A 14,192-nucleotide genomic window follows, 5' to 3' on the forward strand; every position below is an offset into this window, starting at 1 on the left:
TGACTGTGATTGGATCTCTTTTACCGTGAATTACAATGTCTAGTCAGTCCTTGATCTTCACGGGTGCTCTGCATTTATGTTTTGCGGTCTCAGAAAGGGCTAGCGAAATACCATTTTGTTATATCATATCATGATTGTTTTGAAAAAGTGTTGTCATCCGCGATTTATTATTATTGCTCGCTAGTTGATTATGCCATTGATATGAGTAAATGTGAGACCTAAATGTTATTGTGAATATGGTTAGTTCATAACCTTTGCTGAAAACCTGAATGCTGGCTATACATATTTGCAACAACAAGATCAAATAGAGTTTGTAAAAAAATTTCTTTATCACCTTTAGTTTGTCAACTGAATTGCTTGAGGACAAGCAATGGGTTAAGCTTGGGGGAGTTGATACATTTCCATCATATCTACTATTCCAAACTCTTTTGCCCTTGTTTTGGACTCTAATTTGCATGATTTGAATGAAACTAACCCGGACTGACGATGTTTTCAGCAGAATTGCCTTGGTGTTATTTTTGTGCAGAAATAAAAGTTCTCGGATTGACCTGAAAATTTATGAAGAATATTTTTGGAATAAATAAAAAATATTGGTGAAAGAATCAACCAGAGGGGACCCATCACGTGTCCACAAGGGTGGAGGGCACGCCCTCCCCCCCCCCCACAGGGCGCGTCCCCTGCCTTGTGGGTCCCCTGGACCTCATCCGACCCTAACTCCAACTCTATATATTCAAGTTCAGGGAGAAAAAATAGGGAGAAGGATTCATCGTGTTTTATGATACGGAGCCGCCGCCGTCTCCTGTTCTTCATCGGGAGGGCTGATCTGTAGTCCGTTCAGGGCTCTGGAGAGGGGATCCATCGCCATCATCATTATCAACCTTCCTCCATCACCAATTTCATGATGCTCACCGCCGTGCGTGATCAATTCTATTGTAGGCTTGCTGGACAGTGATGGGTTGGATGATATTTATCATGTAATCGAGTTAGTTTTGTTAGGGTTTGATCCCTAGTATCCACTATGTTCTGAGATTGATGTTGCTATGACTTTGCTATGCTTAATGCTTGTCACTAGGGCCCAAGTGCCATGAATTCAAACTTGAACCCTTTATGTTTCCATGAATATATTTTTGTTCTTAATCCGATCTTGCAAGTTGTAGACACCTATTACAAGTTATGATCCGCATACCCCAAGGTGACAATAATTGGGATTCTTTCCGGTGATTACCGTAGTTTGAGGAGTTCTTGTATTCACTAAGTGCTAATGCTTTGTTCCGGTTCTTTATTAAAAGGAGGCCTTAATATCCCTTAGTTTCCATTAGGACCCCGCTGCCACAGGAGGGTAGGACAAAAGATGTTATGCAAGTTCTTTTCCATAAGCATGTATGACTATATACGGAATACATATCTACATTATATTAATGAATTGAAGCTAGTTCTGTGTCACCCTAGGTTATAACTGTTGCATGATGAATGTCATCCGACATAATTATCCACCATTGATCCATTGCCTACGAGCTTTTCACATATTGATCTTTGATACGTTAATTTTTCTTTGACACTGTTACAATTGCTACAAAACTGCTACTGTTACTTTTGCCACTATTACCGTTACTTCCATACTACTTTGCTACTAAATACTTTGCTGCAGATATTAAGTCTTTCAGGTGTGGTTGAATTGACAACTCAGCTGCTAATACTTGAGAATATTCTTTGGCTCCCCATGTGTCGAATCAATAAATTTGGGTTGAATACTCTACCCTCAAAAACTGTTCGATCCCCTATACTCGAAGCTTTTATGCTGCAGAGATTCTCTGAGGAAGTCCCAACTAAGCGTATCATAGTCTTTATGAAAATCAGTTTTGAAGAAGACCGCCTTCTGACGTCTAGTCTTAACTTCATGAATGATCTCATGAAGAGCCAGAACCGACTCTTTATGAAGGCCGATTGATTCGAATGAGTAATCCTAGCGATGACAGACACCGCTCTAATGGCATGCGCCTTGGCCAGAATGCAAAAAATCACATTAATAACAGTGACCGATTGGAACTGGTGGATGCCGATTGCCCCCACTACTTTGGGATCAATGTAACGACACCATAATTAAGCTAAAAGCATCTATCACCCCCAAAGAGAAGTACCGGAAAATATCCATCACCACCCTTTCGATGACTTTCCAGAATTTCATAAAGAATCGGACGGGAAGCCAATCCGGTCCCGAGGCCGAATCCGGCTTCATTGAATTGATCGTCACTTCAACCTCATATTCGTAGAAGGGATCCGGTAGAACATTCTTCTCCTCCTCAGACACCAGCAACTAAGTTGGCCAAACATCCTCATGGAGGTTGACCCTTGTTCGCTCCTGGCCTCTGAAGATACTTTTGAAAAAGCCATCAACATGAGTGCGGATTTCCAACTTGTTCTAAATCATCCGAGGTCCGTCCCAAATGAAAACAATCGAGGACCTTCGACGACGACCATTAGCAATGTCTGGAAGTACGCTGTGTTGGAATCGCCTCTAAGTGTTCAATTTAAGCGGCCACGAAGATGCCAATAGATTTCCTTGTTCTGGAACAACGTCATTAGGTTGTCTTCAAGAGCATATCGCATTATCCGCTCGCCCATCCATGGACTGGATGGCTCCCAAGAGCTCTGCCTTCCGTATCCTAGATCCTGCCCCAGATTGGCACCCCAATCCCTCATAAATTGCATGACCAACTTGGTATAGTGATGCCAAGTGTCTAAGACTGACGTAGATCGATGAGGTGAGTCTAAGAGCCTCAAATCATTTGTTTTTAACCGCATTGGCAAACCATCCCGACGCAGCCAAAACATCTCAAAGCAGAATCTAGACGGCCTTACGCGAGTAACACGAGACATGGTCCGAACCCACCCTATCGATAGCCCGGAGTGATGACAGATGGAATTGTCTCTCCCGGTCCATGGAGACCAAAACCCTATCTTAGCACACTCATGCACCAAATTTGTAGATGAATTTGGAGAGCAAATGGGGAAGGTGCGAGCGGCGGCGCCAGCACAGGAGGTCTCAGATTTGACGGTTAGTGAAGTCGCCCACGGGAACAGGGACACAAATAAGCAGCGCACGGGAACAGGGGCACAAAATAAGCAGCGCGCGATACCGTTTTCCTCCGCACGCTGAACCCATCATATCACATGGCGATTATTGCGCGACTGCTGGAACGCCCGTTTCGGCTCCACGCGCACAAAAAGCAGTTTTTTCTGACGCGGCCGCGCGCCTGTTGGAGATGCTCTTAAACCATGACAGGAACGGAGGAAGTAGTTCTCGACACCAAATTGCCCGGAGGGGTGATGAAGCATTGACCGACAAGTTGGTGCACAACGAATCAAATAGAGAAGTAATCACAAGCTCACAGCACCAGTTACAGCAGCATCGATTTCTCTCCACACACTAGATGCTTATTTTCATATGACAAATGATATCATGCCGGAGTATCAGTGTATTACACAGGAATGTATCTAAAATCCCACTGGAGGACAGGAACCGGCTGCAACTATGCATATACAGATACAGGAAGACAGAACTCACTTGGAAGATCTAAGATATTCAGTCCACTCCGATGATCGATTTCAAGAACCGTAGTTCCGCACTGAGCGCCATCAGGCGGTCAGAGGTATCGCCTGAGCCGGCGGGGGGCTCCACCCCCACGAATATGTAAAGTCCTGCCAGTTCGCCCTCCAGTGTCGAAGAAGGCACATCACTGTACCCGGTTATTGTTCTTATCGTGTCGAGCTGTTCCCTCAACTGTTCTTCGGTGTAGCGAGCCTGGTCGAAACAATGAAGATCATGCTTAGACATGGGGAAGAAGAAGTGCACAAATATAAATCCTGCTATGCTAGACATTACAACAGTGCATTCAGTGTGGTAAACTGTCCATTTCAAAAAGAAAAAAGTCTGGTAAACTGTGTTATAGGCATCCAGATGAAATCCAGGAGCGACTGCATTTGTTCACTTTAGCCTTTCTGGGCATCACAACTTGATGTGATTCTTATAACGTCTATGATTACAATGCTTTAGTCTTTTTAATTTTCCATTAATATGCAATTTGAACTCTAGAACTGAAGGGGCAAGGCTACAGTAAAATCCCTACCTCTTCTCAAACATACAGATTAGTCCCAGAGTTGTGGGTACCAGTTAAAATCTGTTAGGATCCAGCTACTAGTTTCACTCAATCACCATGGTTTGGCTACAAATCTAGAATTACAGGAGGAGGAAGCAGAGGAAGGAAGGAGACGGAGGAGGAAGAACACGCTACAGAGAGGGAGTTCGCCAGCCAGGCCGAAGCCTTCCGTCCAAGCCGAGTCACTCGTTGCCATCTCCACCATATTTGTAGTCGCTGCTTTCCATGGCTTTTGTGCAGGCCCAAAGCCCAAGAGCAGCCCACCGTGCAGTCCAGGTAGTAGTGCAGGGAAGGTCGCTGACAAAATCCCATAAGAGTTGTGATTTGTGTTAGCTCAGCCCCAAATATTGTGTTTTTGGTGTTACCTCAGCCCCAAATATTTTGTACTCCTTCCGTATCTAAATGTAAGTCTTTTTAGAGATTTCAATATATTTTAGAGTTAAAATCCCATAAGACTTTATTTAGGAACTGAGGGAGTATTTGTGTAATCTCTTCTCAAACATACTAATTGTGTAATTAGGGGCAAGGCATAGGCGGAATCTCATAAAATCTGTCCAAACTTTAAATGGAAAGGGAAAAATGGGCTGAAAAATTCCCAGATTAATAATTGAAGATGTATCAAATTTTGGAGTTTTTCAGATTTTTTTTAAATGCTGAGCCAAATTTGGCCGAATCTTTAGAAAGATTGTACAAGTTTTGGAACTTTGACCCCATTTTGATAATTGAGATTTTTTTTTTTCATATTTTGAACATTTTCAGTTTTTCGGTTAGCTGAGCTCAGGTCGGCTTAAGCCAAGCTCTCAAGCCGAGCCGTCCCTCTAGTCACTTAAACATGGGACCCCTGACTGTTTTTCTGTCACTGATTAGTCTTAAGAATTGTGGGTTTCAATTAAAATCCCATAGAGTTGAGGTTTTGTGTTACCTCAGCCCCAAATTGTACGTATTTGTGCCATTTCCACTTTAAGAAATGATGTTATCATCATGCTGTATGAAGACACTTATTTTCCGTATCCCTATACAGCCAGATCGTGGATCTATGGTTTTATCAACTGGGAATGCCACACTTCACTTCGAACAATTCGGTTTTCATTTACTAGTAAAGCAACATAAAACTATTTGAATATAAGTAAATCATATTCCTATCATTTCATGCCGAGCTATCAAATTGCAGAAATAAATAATCAGGCAGGGTACGTTTACAATGTCAATTATTTGTAAAACCTACAGAATGGCAGTGGCTTTCAACATAAATGTTACTTTGAAGAAACAAAGGAATATTTACCATATCCCTGATTTCCTATGTCGTTGCTCTATATAATAACAATTTTTTATGTCCACTCTTGGCAAAATCCTACAGATAATCTGATTAACAGTAAGAATCACACACGTGTCATTGACTCACCTCGCTCTCAGCAACAACTCTGCTCCTAAATGCTTCATTCCTCACTGTGTAACCCACATCACTTGACTGATCGGACAGGTCAACGATTTCTTCACCAATGGTGGAGAAATACGGTGTGCTCCCACTGGATATTACATCTTCAGTATCATGCATAGACGCCACTGGGACAAAACAGCATTCCGTGCCTTGTTTGTCTAGACCACCGAAATCCCTTACATCGTCTCTCGTTGCAGCAATTCCTACAATGTCACCAACATGTGCAGTTTCCACAACCACCAGTGACTCACATTCTGTGAGGTTACCCAGTGGCAGCACCTCATCTTCAGGCTTCGCAGCAGCAACAATGTTGACTTGCACATCAGAAATTTCCCCAATACCAAGATCTGCCGTTGAAGCACAAGCCGCAAGGTTACTCTCATGCAGCACCTCACTCTCAGGTTCCAGAGCAGCACCAATGCCAACATACACATCATTAACGTCCCCTGTAACAATATCCGGATGCAACTCAGGAGCCACAAGGTTACTCGGTGACAGGACCTCACTATCTGGTGCTGCAGTTGCACTAATCTCCACTTGCACATCAACCACTTCGGCCATTACAAGATCAGTACTCGGTGGCAGCACCTCGCTCTCAGGTGCGGCAATTACAATAATTTCCACTTGAGAATCAACCACTTCGGCCGTAACAAGATCGGTATTAGTATTAGCTTCTTCCAACACTCCCTCCACTGCAACTTCAAATCCTTCCTTGCTCTGAACCACATTGTCTTCACCATGGAACACTGGAGCTGGTGACTCAGAGCCAACAGTGTCTCGTGGTGGCATGTCCTCGGTAGACATTTTTTTCTCCATTGCTATGCCATGCTCTTTTTTATCTCCGATGCCTGATAAAAGCGAATGCTGGCCTAAATTGTGTACGGAGAATTCCTCTTCTCCCTTTTTGTCTTCATCAGCTGATGCTGGCACACTCGATTCGGGAAAATAGGAGCCTTCCGAATGCGTCACCTCGGTAGACTTGCTTTCCTCTGTAGTTCTGATATCCTCTTCTTTTTCATTGCAAATCTTTGCTTGAAATGGTAGTTGGCCTGAATTATGTACAGAAAATTCACCTTCTCTCCTTTCCTGAACCACATTGTCTTCATCACCTGACGCCGGCACAGCCGATTCATAGAACAGCGTCTCCTTGGTAGACTTGTTCTCCTCTGTAGTTTTGCCATCCTCTTCTACTTTTTCATTCAAATTCTTTGGCTGGAATGATTGTTGGCCTGAATCCTGTGCAGCAACTTTACCTTCTCCCTTTTCGTGGACCACATTGTCATCGTCTTCGCCTGATGTTGGCACACGCGATTCTGGAAAACAGAGGCCTTGTGACACCGTCTCCTTCATAGACTTGTTTTCCTCCATGGTTTTGCCATCACCTTTTTCTTTAGAATACATGACATCCTCTGTTTCATTCCAATTCTTTGATTGAAATGATTGCTCGCCTGATACTTGTACAGCTTCTTCGTCGTTTCCCTTTTCCTGAGCCACATTATCCTCTTCTGGAAACAGTGGCTTTGCTGATGCAGAAACACCAAAGCCCCTCGGTAGTGTCTCCTTTTGAGTAGACTCCCTTCCTTCCAATGGTGTGCGCTCCTCTGTATCGTTGCCACGGTTTGAAATGTATGAATCATGGCCAGATTCTTGGGCAGAAAATTCACCTTGCACCTCCTCCACCTCGTCGTCCGCAAACACAGGCGCTGATGATTCGGAAACACCAGTATCCCGTGGCAGCAGCGGCGAAGTGTCGCTCTCCTTATCTTCTTTGATGATCGCCTGCTCTGTTTCATCAGTATCCAAATAGCCGAACGCCGGAGCCTCTTGTGACACTGTCTCCTTGGTAGGCTTATTTTCCTCCATAGTTTGCCTATCCTCTTCTTCAATTTCACCAAAATTCTTTGACTGAAATTGAAATGCTTGCTGGCCTGAATTCTGTACAGAAAACCCATCTTCTCCCTTTTCCCGGACCACATTGTCGTCCTCACCACCGGACGCTGGTACACCCAATTCAGGAAAATAGAAGCCCTGCGACATCGTCTCCTCTGCACACTTGTTTTCCTCCATAGTTTTGTCATCCTCTTCATTGTTTTCAGAATACACGCCATCCTCTTTTTCCTTCAAATTGTTTGATTGGAATGACTGTTGGTCTGAATTCAGCACAGAAAATTCATCTTCTCCTTTTTTCTGAACCAGAGTATCATCTTCCTGAAACAGTGGCTTTGATGGTGCAGAAAATTCACCTTCAACCTCGTCGTCGGCAAGCACGTCGGGATCCCGTGACAGGGGCAGCGAAGTGTCGCTCCCGTCCTCCTCTTTGACGATGTCCTGCTCTGTTTCGGTATCCAGATGGCCGAACGCCGGAGCCTCTTGGCCGTACTCTTCCGACGCGTCGAGGAATTCTTGCTCCAGGTTGTCGTATTCTTGGGGGCATGGCTGCGGCGGCGGTTGACAGGAACGGAGGAGCGCGCCCGTGAGGTGGTTAGCGGCGGCGAGGCTGGCGAGGTAGGCGGCGAAGGGGACGGACAGGGCGACGCCGGCGGCGGAAAGGACGATCAGCGGCGGGGCCACGACCGGCGCGGCCGTCGCCGCGGCGCCGGCCATGGCGGCCGTCCGTGTCAGGTCCCATCCGCGCCGGAGCAGCTCGCGGGCCCAGCTGTCGTTAGCGCCGCGGCGGCCGCCGCCGCCAGCTGCTGTAGACCGGCCGGGGCTGCCAGAGTGGGGGAGGTAGTCCTGGCTGTGGGTGCCGGCGGATTCGACCTCGTCGAGGACCATGCTCACGGGATGAGGCTGAAGTCGGACTCGGAGCAGTGCTGTGGGAGGCGGCGGGGTTTGGATGGGCGGTGAGGTGGCCCGGGCGGTGGCTGCTGGTGAGTGACGATGGGCGGGGCTTTGGGCTGAGGCCGCTGCGCGTGGAAAGGCGACCGCGACGCGTGTGCACCAACGTGTCGACGCGTGCTCAGCTCCTGTGTCATGCAACCGAGACGGAGTAGGGAGACGAGGCCCAGGCGCTTGCGGATTCATCTCCGAGCCCGTTTTCCTTTCGACCATGATTGATCTCGTCGACGGACCCTCCTCCTCAATCCTCATCTATATATTCGGGCCGGGCGCCGCGGCTTGTTCCACCCAACCCACCCATCGATCGAAAATTGCACACGCGCGTGGATTCCATCTCGGTCGCCGACACACCACCACTTGGACGTGGCCCTGGCGTGCAAGATGAGCGAGTCCTTCTCCCTTGCTCCACCCGGGGTGTCCATTGCGGAGGTGCACGCCGGCAACCGCGAGCGCCTCGTGGCCGCGCTCCGCAACCACCTCTCCGCCGCCGGCCGCCCTCTCCGCGGCGGCATCGTCCTTCTCCAGGGCGGCGAGGAGCAGACCCGTTACTGCACCGACCACGTCCCGCTCTTCAGGCAGGAGAGCTACTTCGCGTATCTGTTCGGGGTGCGAGAGCCGGGGTTCTACGGCGCGGTCGACATTGCTTCCGGACAGTCCATCTTGTTCGCTCCAAGGTTGTCACCTGGCAACGTTATCTGGATGGGTGAAAAAGATTTGCCTTATTTCAAGGACATGTACAAGGTCGATTTGGTCTTCTATGTTGACGAGCTTGCGCAGGTTCTCCGACGTCAGTTCAGCGAGCATGGCCATGGAGAGCCGCTTCTCTTTCTCTTGTACGGAAGGAACACCGACAGCGGGAACTACTCAAGGCCCGCCAGTTTTGACGGGATAGACAAGTTCGACACCGATTTAAGCACGCTCCATCCTATCTTGACTGAATGCCGTGTCATAAAATCTGACATGGAGCTTGCCCTCATTCAGCATGCCAATGATGTCAGCTCAGAAGCACACATCAAGGTCATGAGACGGATCAAGCCAGGCATGAAGGAACAAAAGTTGGCGAACATCTTCTGTTGCCATGCATCAATGTACGAAGGCTGCCGGCACTGCGCCTACACATGCATATGCGCCACTGGACAGAACACTTCCATTCTTCATTATGGACAAAATGATGGGACGGTGAACGACGGAGACATGGCTCTGATGGACATGGGAGCCGAATACAACTTCTACGGCTCTGACATCACATGCTCATACCCTACAAACGGAAAATTCACAAGAAGCCAGGCAGTTGTGTACAATGCCGTCCTCAAGGCTCATAACGATGTGATATCGCATATGCGGCCTGGAGTGAACTGGATCGACATGCACAAGCTGGCAGAGCGGAGGATACTCGAGTCTCTGAAGGAAGAAGATATCATCCATGGTGATATTGGCGACATGATGGAGAGAAGGTTGGGTGCCGTCTTCATGCCTCATGGTCTCGGGCACTTGCTTGGAATCGACGCCCATGATCCCGGAGGCTACCCCGAGGGTTTAGAGAGGCCGGATGAGCCGGGATTGAGATCCTTGCGGACCACAAGAGAACTTAAACAAGGCATGGTTATCACGGTCGAGCCGGGATGTTATTTCATTGACGCTTTGCTGAGGCGTGCTAGGGATGACCCAATTTGCTCAGAGTTCTTCAACTGGGAAAAGATAGAAATGTACAGAAGCTTTGGTGGTGTGCGCATCGAAAGTAATGTGTATGTGACGGCGCAAGGATGCAAGAACCTCACGAACTGCCCCCGAGAGATCTGCGAAATCGAAGCGGTAATGGCTGGCGCGCCATGGCATTCACGTGATTCCTGTTCCAGTGCGACAACAATAGAGAATGGCCTTCCCAAAGCCTAAGCACTTCAATTCGCGATGCCCTTGAGAAAAAAAAAGATAACGGTAATAATTTTATGAAACATAGGGTACTATTTTTGCAGAATAAATATAGGGTACTTTGATAAACAAAGAACCTCTCACAAGCTGTTTATAGGTTTTGAGTTTTTATTATAATATAAGATAGACTAAGATTTGTTCTAGCTTGTCTTGTACTAAAAGAATATTATGTATTTCTATATGTTATATATGCTCACGAGGCTCGAGCAATACAAGAAACAATTCCAAGCTATCATATACATCCTCTTCTGGCTCTATCATGTATGTGTCCTCTTCAAAGTTTTCAGGTAGAAAAGTTGTTCATCTGCCATATATCTGGGAATACCAGTTCACTATCGGCGTCTCACCATTGCAGGGTGGAAGCATGTTGAGGAGCGTCTAGAGAAACGACTGGGCAGTTGGAAAGGCAAGTTGCTCTCAGTTGGAGGACGGTTGGTTTTAATTAACTATGTCCTCACCAATATGGTTCTCTATATGATTTCTTTCTTCCAACTCTCAAAAGGGGTCTTCCAAAGACTGGACTATTTTAGATCCAGATTCTTTTGGCAGGGAGACGGTGAGAATAAAAAATATAGGTTGGCCAAATGGAGCGTGGTTTGTAGGCCGAAAGACCAAGGTGGCCTTGGAATTCATGACTTACAGGTCAAGAATGAGGCCCTACTTAGTAAATGGTTGTTCAAACTTCTTACTGAGGATGGTGTTTGGCAAACCATATTGCGCAACAAGTATCTAGGTCAAAAGACGGTGTCTCAGGCTTATTGGAAACCTGGCGACTCACACTTTTGGGCTGGCCTAATGGTGGCAAAGAAACATCTTTTTTGCTTTGGGTCTTTCGGATAATGGATGGGTCAGAGGTTCGTTTCTGGGAAGACATATGGCTAGGCAATGCCAGTCTCTAAGAGCAATACCCAGCCTTATATGCCATTGCTCGCAATAAGAGTAATACTATTGTGCAAGTGCTTAGTTCATCCCCGCCGAATATTTCGTTCAGGCGGGATTTGATTGGCCCTCGACTTTTGTCATGGCATAATCTTTTATCCCGTCTGGATTCGATTAATCTGACACAAGGCCGGGATGTGTTTCACTAGAAACTCACAACATCAGGGTCTTACACAGTAGACTCGATGTACCGTGCGCTTATGCATTCCGAGGTGCCAGTGAATAATAACAAAAAAAATTAGAAGTCTAAGATTCCACTAAAAATTAAAATCTTTATGTGGTATCTTCGTAGGGGAGTTGTGCTAACCAAAGACAATCTTGCACGACGCAACTAGCCAGGAAGTAAGAAGTGTTGCTTTTGTGCTCATGAAGAGACAATCAAACACCTCTTTTTCCAATGCAAGTTTGCATGTTCTACATGTCAGTCATCCAAATAGCGTCAAATTTGTATCCGCCAATGAGTATTGCCAATATATTTGGTCATTGGTTGGACGAAATTTCAAATAGTTTCAAAACGCTAATAAGGGTGGGGGCGTATGCCTTACTATGGCCGCTTTGGCTATGTAGAAATGATTTGATTTTTAATGATAAAAATGCTTCTCCTCTGTAGGTTATTTTCCGCTGTACGCACTCGCTTCATACGTGGTCTACGCTACAACAGGCGGAGCACCCGCTGTTCAAGGCGGTGTGTACGCGGTTGGAGCAGGCGGCTATGGAGGTTTTTTTTCCAACATGGGTGGCAGCATAACCTTCGGATCGATCCACCGCCGAGTTCGACATACGCAAAGTGTCGGTCCATAGGACTCTACTGTTGCCGTTTTGTCGGTTTTCTCACTTTTTCTAGTGTCAGACTTTGGTGTTTGGCTGTGTGCATCCTAGTTATGCAGAGGTCGGGTGTTACTCATAATGTTTTATATCCGCTTGATGCTACATTTGAGAAAATAAAATCGCCCTTTATCGAAAAATCTGCCATATATCTTAGTCGAAATATGTAGCAATTGCCAACATATGCACAAATTTAAGCATTACCGACGAGCGTTAAAATCTCGTCTTAATGAGCTCCTTGAATTTGCCGAAACCCTTTCACAAGAAGTTTAGCTTTCTCTACTATTAAAGGGGAATCTGCAGTCGTCATGATGGTTCGACTCCCCACCGGTATGACTCCGCGCGCAAAAAGATCATAGGAGCAGCCCACGTTCCCTGGAAGCGAGCCTTCCTTCGCGCAATTAAAAGAAAAAACCAACCACGACCCACTACCGTCCCACGTCCCACGTATTCTCTCCCAGTTTCCCCCACCTCTCGCTCCTGATCCATCCTCTCTCTCGATCTCGTGAGAAAAATCGCCGCCGCCGCCCCGTCACTCGTGTGCAACTGCCCATCTGCATCATCGTCCGATGCTCGTCTCGGTCTTCGTCACGCAGCCAATGCACGCCGCACTTGTACGACCTGCTTGCCTCTGCCACCGCAATAGGCGTCGGTTCCATGGACCACGCCTCCGACGACTTAGGAGGTTGACCCCTGTGGGGAAGCTGGCGGGAGGCCGACGCCGTCGAGGCGCTCGCCGCCGTGTCCGCCGCCGCGAGGCGCGGGAATGCGGCGGTCTGCTGGCAGGTGGCTGCCAAGGCCAGGGCTATCGGGTAGGAGAGCGACCACAACCGCCGGTTCCTCAGCTGCTCCCCTCGGCTTTCCAGAGCCTCATTGGTGAGCCCGTGTATGGCACCAGCGCCGCAGTATTGGGCGCATTGGGAAGGTCTTTGTGGCCCTTAGAGCATCTCCAACGGCCGCACAAAAATTCCGCGCCCAATAAACATTATAGCGCGCCACTTTAGCACTTTTAAAGCGTCGGGATCAATTTTGCTTTAGCAGGTGTCCAAAAACGCGCGCCCAAAAAGCAGATAGTGCAAATTGTGAAGCGCGCGTAATCCGGCGCGCCAAATATACTGCGCGCGATAGCGTTTTTCAGCGCGCGCGCAAAAACTTTTAGCGCTACAGCTTCTGCTGGAGCTGTCCGGCGCCCAAAATAAATAAATTTTTAGCGCGCAGAGCTCTTTTTGGGCGCCTGTTGGAGATGCTCTTACCGTGTTCTTCCCGCTCGACGAGGAGGCCCGGCGCTACATTGCCTCCCTGACATCTCTCAAGACACCCTCGTCTTGGTGCTCTCCCACGGTGACCTTGCCGCGTGGGCCAGCGCCGCCATCATCCTCCGTGAGCTCCCCTCATCCCCCGACCGGCACACCGTCGACGTCATCTCGAGGACGCCCGGCGTGTGCAGCGCGCTCGTCGGCCTCATCAGGAAACCCATGTCCCCGCAGGCCACCAAGGCCGCGCTCGTCATGGCCTACATCTCGTCTTCGGCAGCAACCGCGCGGCCGCCCGCTTCGCCGAGCTAGGGGCAGTGCTCGTCGTTGTGGAGCTCGTCCTGGACGCTGACAAGAGGACTAGCGAGAAGGCACTGGCTGTGCTAAACGGCGTCCTGTGCCAACACCGGCCTCGAGTCCGTGTGTGCGCACACGCTAGTCGTGGCGGTGCTGGTCAAGAAGATGTTGCGCATGTCCTACATGGCCACGTGGTTCGTCGTCTCTGTGCTCTGGCGCCTCTGCCGTGCCGCGGACACTGGCGCCGGCGCGTGCTGCAACATACTCCAGGATAAAACATACTCCAGGATGACTAGAATTTTTTACCCCATAACTGAATACTCGTACACAAAATGATCAACACAAAAGAGAATTGAACATTGTCACGTTTATTTATCTTCATAATTTGAAAGTTATTTCATGTTATTTACGATTTTGAAGTGATCCACACATTACAGAATTCCATGAAGAGTTGAGAAACATATGTCTATTTTTGTGGTCATCATGATGTTGATAAACTCCTATATGCCTCTTTTT

General features: G+C 47.7%; 2 protein-coding genes across 2 annotated transcripts; one reads left to right on the top strand and one right to left on the bottom strand.

The window, feature by feature from the left end:
* Positions 1–3,350: 3,350 nt before the first annotated feature.
* LOC123112538 (uncharacterized) lies at positions 3,351–8,647 on the bottom strand. The gene is made up of 2 exons (XM_044533556.1): positions 5,560–8,647; positions 3,351–3,802 (listed from the first exon to the last, which is right to left on the bottom strand). Exons 1-2 carry the CDS (start codon positions 8,644–8,646, stop codon positions 3,584–3,586), a joined length of 3,306 nt encoding a protein of 1,101 aa, XP_044389491.1. The 5' UTR covers position 8,647; the 3' UTR covers positions 3,351–3,583.
* Positions 8,648–8,674: 27 nt separating this feature from the next.
* Positions 8,675–10,602, top strand: LOC123112541 (xaa-Pro dipeptidase-like). Its single transcript, XM_044533563.1, has one exon. The coding sequence runs from the start codon at positions 8,815–8,817 to the stop codon at positions 10,324–10,326; it is 1,512 nt and encodes a 503-aa protein (XP_044389498.1). The 5' UTR covers positions 8,675–8,814; the 3' UTR covers positions 10,327–10,602.
* Positions 10,603–14,192: the final 3,590 nt, after the last annotated feature.

Source organism: Triticum aestivum, chromosome 1B, assembly GCF_018294505.1.
Source record: "Triticum aestivum cultivar Chinese Spring chromosome 1B, IWGSC CS RefSeq v2.1, whole genome shotgun sequence".
Classification (NCBI taxonomy): domain Eukaryota; kingdom Viridiplantae; phylum Streptophyta; class Magnoliopsida; order Poales; family Poaceae; genus Triticum; species Triticum aestivum.